Raw genomic sequence first — 6,909 nt, 5'->3', positions numbered from 1 at the left:
ACAGAGCAACCACAAGAATCTGTGAGGAGGAAACAGTTTGTGAAAACGGTAAAAGTGGTGATAACAGCGATTCTCCTCACAGATGTTTGGTTGCCATGCAGATGTGGATGTGGAAGCATTAAGCATGAGGCAGCACTCACCGCCTACAGTTGACAAACATCTGTGGATTTCATATGAAGTCCAGTCAGAACCTGAGTTTAGAACCTGAACATAAAGCTTATTTTCATCCTTCAACCTATAGAATCTATAGGAACTAGTAACTAGTATTATCAACATGTGTAACCTCAGGACAGATTGATGGTACACACACACACACACACACACAACACACACACACACGCGCAAACATACACACACACGGGCAAACATACACACACACACACACACAGGCAAACACACAGGCAAACACACACGCAGTCAATTATTCATCATCAACATCTTCAGTTCTAACACACACAAAGAAAACAAGCAGAGATGAAATTAGGACAAAAATATTTACTGGAGGGAAAATAACTTAAGAGAATTACAGAGAGGAGAAGAGAAGAAAGTGGAAAATTAACCAGATTAGCGTCACTTTCTGTTGTTGTTTTCATTTATATCCAAGACTACAAACACAGAATCAGACGGCAGGCGGATCACAGACTGAATCTCTGCTTATGAACACGTCGGCTTGTGATCAGAACTTTGAAAATGTGACTTTACAAAGAAACTAAAGCCTCTCAAAGCTCCACAGCTCAGCTTTTACCTGCAAGACCAAGACTATCAGTGCAAAACAGTTTAAAAGTGGATCCAGACATAAACAAAACCGACTTGAAAGACTCTTTAATGCATGAATGAAATGACTGAAATGATGTAAATGGTGTTTGGCTCTTTCCTGTTGTGTTTTCAGTGAGATCCTAAAGACAAAATCTGTTATTTAAAAAAGAAGCAAGGGAGAAACACTAATGTTGTCTTGCCATGTTGTCTTCTATTCTTGCTCCACTTGCTCCAGGAGATCTTGGTAGATTTCTGACTTGAGGAATCGAGGGTAGCAGTCGTTCTCCATCAGCGTGTGGATGAGTCGCTGCGCCCTGTCGAAACACTTTGGGCCCGGCTGAGGGAGGCGCTCGCCGATCTCCGCCCTGGTCGCGCAGTCGATGTTGATCTGCGGTTAGAAGACAACAAGAGTGAAGCAAAGTCAAGAAAAAGGGAGGGACGGCCGTGTAGGTGTGACGTCACAATAGCCGTACCTGTCTGGGCGCGTCCACCTCCACAAACTCGCTGTAGATCCGTTTGGCGGCGGCGTTCATTTCCGTTGGGTGGCTCGTCTTTTTGTACTCCTCGCAGGCCAGCCAGAAGAGAAGGTTCTCCTCGCTGTATTCCGTCCTCAGGAACTCCTCAAACACCAGCTGACCGGCTGCACAGTCAAACCAAACAGCAGCTAAAGTCACTGAACGCACAGGAAGTCACATCAAAGATAAGATAAGATGAGATGAGATGAGATATCCATACAAGGACTCATACGAGGACACAAGGACTCCATTCTTGACTTTACAATCAAACTAAATTTGCTGTTTAATTGTGCAGCTGTGGAGGTTTCAAACGTGAAACCGATAATTTTCCTGAAATCTGAGTATTCTTCTTGATGTATTTTCTATTGATCTTCTTTATTAATTCTACATAAGGACTTATAATCTTGACTTGTAATTAATGAAATATTCCATCAATACACACACGTCACATACACATACACACTCTTGCTGTGGCTCTCGGTTCTCCTCCTTCATTACGTTTCATAAAAACCAGGAGTCTCTTCAGGACCGTCACAACATTCAGCTAATTCACGGATCAAAGGATCATTCTTGCCGACGTGTTGTCTTTTGATTCGCCTCCTTGTCCAACGTCCCCCGGACATCAGAATCAAAGCCGAGCACCTCATTATAACTCTGGAGGAGACCTGAAGGTGCACTATTCAGAGCCCTCGTCGCCTCATTCTGCTCGCTATTCTTCTGAATCCTGTTTGCAGCGCTGATGAATTATGATAATGAACATTACAGTAAGAAAAGACTTTAACGCCACCTGATCCAGCGCACACACACACACACACACACAGCCTTTACACATCCATAGAAACACGCAGACAATATATATACTGTGACAACACCACGCTGTGTTATCGCCCCGCACACTCATCCTTCCTCTGCTGGCGTCTGTTACTGCAGAGACGCTCTCAGAGACGACGCAGCCAAAGTCACTGAGCCGGACTGCTGATCTCCAACTTTGGTGTTTGTCGGACGGCCAATGAAGGGACTCGAGCTCCTAATGCTGGGGTAAAATACTCGGCGTGTCTTCTGGGAGCACAAACAGCCCAAAATGCAGGCCCCAGTGTTATTCACACAAATTGCTTTACATAAATCACAGCTGGCGCGCTGACAGTAATTGACAGAAAACAAAATGTGTCCAGCAGCAGCTTGTTCTTTCACTCCTGCTCCATATCTCTGCATTCAATCATGCAGCAGCTGATTGATTGAAATCATGGGGGATGTGTGAACATATGAATGCCCACATCCTCTCATACACAACTATTTATTCTCTTACCAGCGTTCACCTATTTGTCATAAGTGTCATCACATTTCCTCTAAGCAAAATGGGGAAACGGGGATGTGAGACAAAATCCATCTTTTTGCCAGACAGTTCATCTTGAAGCAGTGAAAAAAAACCAAACCAAAAGGCTGGAATATTACAGATGAGCTAAATTAATTCCTGCAAAGTGATGAGAGGACAGATAGTGGAGACAGAAATGACCTGTGAGTCATTCTCACACAGAGACCTGGAATACCATCAGGTGGAAGCTTTGTAAATGAATAACAGACGCTGGAATCAGACATCTTATCCTCCGCCGTCGCCCAGATTACATTCATCTACAAAACGGATCTGATGAACCTGCAGAGGAGGACTAGATCCTCCTCCATGTGATCTAAAGAAGCTGGAGGTGACGCGTGCAGGAGAGACGGAACGAGGAGAGCTGAGAGGGTGAACTCTTACTTTTACACTCCAGGAGATTGTCCAGCATCTCCCCCCATGACACCACCTCGTCCACAGGAGCCCTGCAGGGAGACGAGAGGAGCTTTAGGTCGGGTTATGATGAGTCTGGTTAGTCTGGTTCAAAGGCAGCGACCCTCACGTGACGCCATCACAGACTCAGATATGAAGGTGAACAGATAGGAGGAAACATCTGAGACTAAACAGTTAAATTATGACGATAATGATGATGATTATTCTTAAATTGGGCCCCTGACATAATCAGGGCTTCTTCCTTTAAATGGTCCAAACTAGCAATTACATTTTATTGTCATATAGCTCAAGTCTGATTGGTTGGTTTGAAGCATTCAGTGGTCAAATATGTTCTAGTAACAGGCCTCTGATCCAGGTGTTTACACTGTTTGCTGTCGCCTAACACACTGTCTATCACTCTGGCTACAGTGGCACTTATGTGACGTTCAAGCGTTCATCAGAAAGTGGTACGCACGACTTCAATAAGCCCTCGAACATTGCGAGCAAGCAAGTACTTATACACGCGGAGGTGCAGAAGGTTGTAACACTGCTTTGGTTCTTGTATGTAAGGAAACACACAGATCTGCTGTGGTTTCGCAGCTGTGCTTCGGTCCCACAGATTCTCTCTGTCGGGACCATCGCGACAGTCGAGCATAAACGGATCAAAGCGCCCTGATGCAGATTTGTGTTCCTTTGATTCCCTCGCTCGCTGTACTTCCCTCGACCTGGAGCGATACGTAATCTGGCGTGAGGAGCCTCAGGGTGCTTGATTCAGCCTCTTCAGTCTCTACTCTGCTTTAATCCTGTTTGCACTGTTGATGAATTATGATAATGAGGATTATTGGAAGAAAAGACTTGAGCTCAAGCAGATTCACTAATCCAAAGCACAGAAATACACACACAATATGCACGGAAACACACACATATGCAGCATGTGGCTAACAGCTAAGACAGCAGTAGTTTGTAACAATAGTACAGGAAAATCGTTAATAAAATAAAGATTTAATGACCCCTGTGGGTGAAACTGGGTCACTGCAGCAGAGAGCAGTGTGTGTGTGTGTATATGTGCGTGTATGTGTGTGTGTGTGAAACTGAGCATGCTGCAAAAAGTAGAGCGAATAAATAAATGATAGTATACACACTCACTTACTCTCATGCTGGAGCGCGCGTGTGTGTGTGTGTATGTCTGCATTATCTGGTGTTTGAATGAGACGATAACATGAAAAATGTCTAAACTGTGGGTGTGGCTTCAATCCACTCGTCACTCGTTTCAATAACAAGGCTGTGACTGAATCAATGTATTTGTGTGTGTGTTGTACCCGTGTACCCGTGTACTGGTGTACTGGTACTGTGTATTTGTGAGACGGTGTTGGGTTACAGAGGCGTTGTGTAACCAAAACTCGTCCCTATTTGCATCAGATTATTTCGTTTTTTGCTTTGCCAGCATGGACCAGCAGACTGACGCTGCTTCAGCAATTTGGCTTTTCATTTGTTATGCAAACAATCAGGAATTCTTCAGTCGTCATGGCAATATCAACTTTTAAAAATCATTTTTCAGAAAAAGGAATAAGGATTTTTAGATTTAAAAGAAAAAATCGTTTACAGTTTTCGAAAGCATTCAGCTTGAAAAAGAAAACTACATCAAATTGATATATAATAAATAAAAATAAATAAATAGTAAATTAAAAAGTAATCAAACGTAATGATAATTAAATAATTCATGTCCTCCACTTGTTTGTAATTTACTGCATTTTGGGACAAATGAAGCATTTCTGTATGTAGTCAAAAAAGGTTAAAAAGTTCAGTAAACACACTCCAAACACACTCTAAACACACTCCTCAGAGTATAAAGCGGCCGAGCCTTTCTTTAAGCTTCATGTCGACGCCCATAAATCTTAAGCGTCTATTCTCTTCCTGCCGCAATTATTCAAATTATATAAAGAGTGTCAGTGATAAAGCAGCGATTCATGAGCTGAATAGACAAACAGGAGTCAAATTGCCTGTAAGTGGAGGTCAGGTTTAACAGCAACAAGCAACCGAGTCAGCATGAGTGCGGGCGGAAGAGTGAGAATCTCCAGAGAGGGTGAAGCACACGCTGGTGTTTCTGGAGCACAGTGACTCATTTAGCTGCTTTGCATGTGAATAGAGAGCCAAACTCTCAACATGGTGCAGCTTCCCACTTTCACTTTTGATCGCCCGGCGCGCGCTCACCGCTCCCTCCCTGCCTCACTTCCGCCGCCTTCGGGCTCCTCAGAGGGAGGAAATTCGTCAAACGCCTTCGTCCTCAAACAGTGTCAATTAAATCTCTCTAACTGTATAGAATACCTCTTTAACCATAACAAAGACTTCACTTAGCAGTTGAGCGTTTAATGGAGCTGGACGACATCTCCCAAAATGCTTTCAAAAAGTTACGACGGCTTTGAACAGAGCTCTTAAACGATGTGAAAGATTCCTTCAGAAGTGAGGGACAAAGCGGCAGAATAGAGGCGAACATCCCGACAATGCAGGCGCTGCGGTTTCGGTGGGGGAGGGGGTTGCGTCATTTAAGAGCATATTCAGCTCAGACGTGTTAGCGGGACGTTTCATGTTTTGTTTCAGTGCGGGGAAGAGAGCGAGAGAGAAAGAGAGAGAGAGAGAGAGCTGGAGGCACACTGAGGCAAACTTCCACTAAGACTGCAAAGATCACTGGAGTTCCATCAGAAACACTAGCTCAAAAAAACTAAAGACAAGAGCGAGAGAACGTGAACACACACACACACACAGACACACACACACACACACGGACGCTGTGTGCGAGTAGCCTGCCTTTGTCTGTGTCGGGCAGAGATCAGAGGAAGGGCGGCGATTACCAAAGACGAAGCAAAGAGCAGGATTCAAACGGAATTAAAAAGCTGGTGTGTAATCTGTCCTGAGAGCGCGGAGGAGTCAAAGCAAAGCCGGAGCTCATACTTACAACATCACACCAGTGGATCTCACGCCGTGGGGAGACGAACTCAGCAACACAACCAACAAGATCTGATGTTTAGCTTTCTCAGACTCCTTCTACCTGACATTCCCCGCAGGCTTTCTCTCTCTCTCTCTCTGACATACACACACACACAAACACACAAGTCCATGCATGTTCGCTCGTAGCACAGGCAGGTCCCGGGTTTACACAGATGTCAACTTTGGCCCAAACAAACTTACCTCAGCATTTTGCAGGCGTAGAGAAGGACCTGGGCTCTGGTGGGATCTTCGCTTTGATAAGGCGGCGAGCTACACAAACCTCAGGACGTTCGCAACGCAAACATTGCAAATTATGAGTTTACAATGCAAAGGAGGGGAGGGATCCAACAACAACCACCAGAGCCTCAACCTGAACCTCAAGCCTTCAAAAAGCTGTGTGAAGTTGAGTGAGTTTATACTTAGATACAAAATATCTCACTGCTGCCTCCGAAAGGTTTTTCTCGTGACCTTTGACCCTAAGATGTGGTTATTTTTCAATAATCTTCTACCTATCAGAGCATCTGAGTGCTAAGAGCTGTAAAATGCTCCAACTTAAGTGAGATGTGACCCGGCGCAGATGTCATTTCCCCCCCCAAATCATAAGTTTTAATAAAATCAACATTGTAGCCAGAAGGTTTGACTTTTAACAAAAGGTTTCGTTGTCATCTTAAGAAGGGAACGTTCAGATTGGATCAGTGGACTGAACGGATCAGGGGTTAATTGTATGAAGGTCTGAATCTCGTTGATTTCGTGTTTGTGGATGCATTGTTTTGTTGTGTTTGTGCTTCGCCATCAGGGTTAACTGGCAGGTTGGCATGGTTACGCTCCTCGCCCGCGGCTAAAGCACCACGTCACCTCCATATGTCAGCGGGGCCTCGTCCTCCTGCACAA

The 6,909-nt window shown here is 44.6% G+C and overlaps 1 protein-coding gene across 1 annotated transcript; it reads right to left on the bottom strand.

Annotated features, from left to right (window-relative positions):
• Nucleotides 1–475: 475 nt before the first annotated feature.
• LOC143003607 (regulator of G-protein signaling 21-like) lies at nt 476–6,139 on the bottom strand. The gene is made up of 4 exons (XM_076154378.1): nt 5,987–6,139; nt 3,025–3,086; nt 1,230–1,396; nt 476–1,144 (listed from the first exon to the last, which is right to left on the bottom strand). Exons 1-4 carry the CDS (start codon nt 5,989–5,991, stop codon nt 968–970), a joined length of 411 nt encoding a protein of 136 aa, XP_076010493.1. The 5' UTR covers nt 5,992–6,139; the 3' UTR covers nt 476–967.
• Nucleotides 6,140–6,909: the final 770 nt, after the last annotated feature.

This window comes from Genypterus blacodes, unplaced genomic scaffold (genome assembly GCF_046128005.1).
Source record: "Genypterus blacodes isolate CSIRO-AG114 ecotype Tasmania unplaced genomic scaffold, CSIRO-AGI_Gbla_v1 ptg000062l_1, whole genome shotgun sequence".
Taxonomy (NCBI): Eukaryota; Metazoa; Chordata; class Actinopteri; order Ophidiiformes; family Ophidiidae; genus Genypterus; species Genypterus blacodes.
Note: the sequence above shows the minus strand (reverse complement) of the source record. Positions and strands in the feature narration are given on the sequence as shown.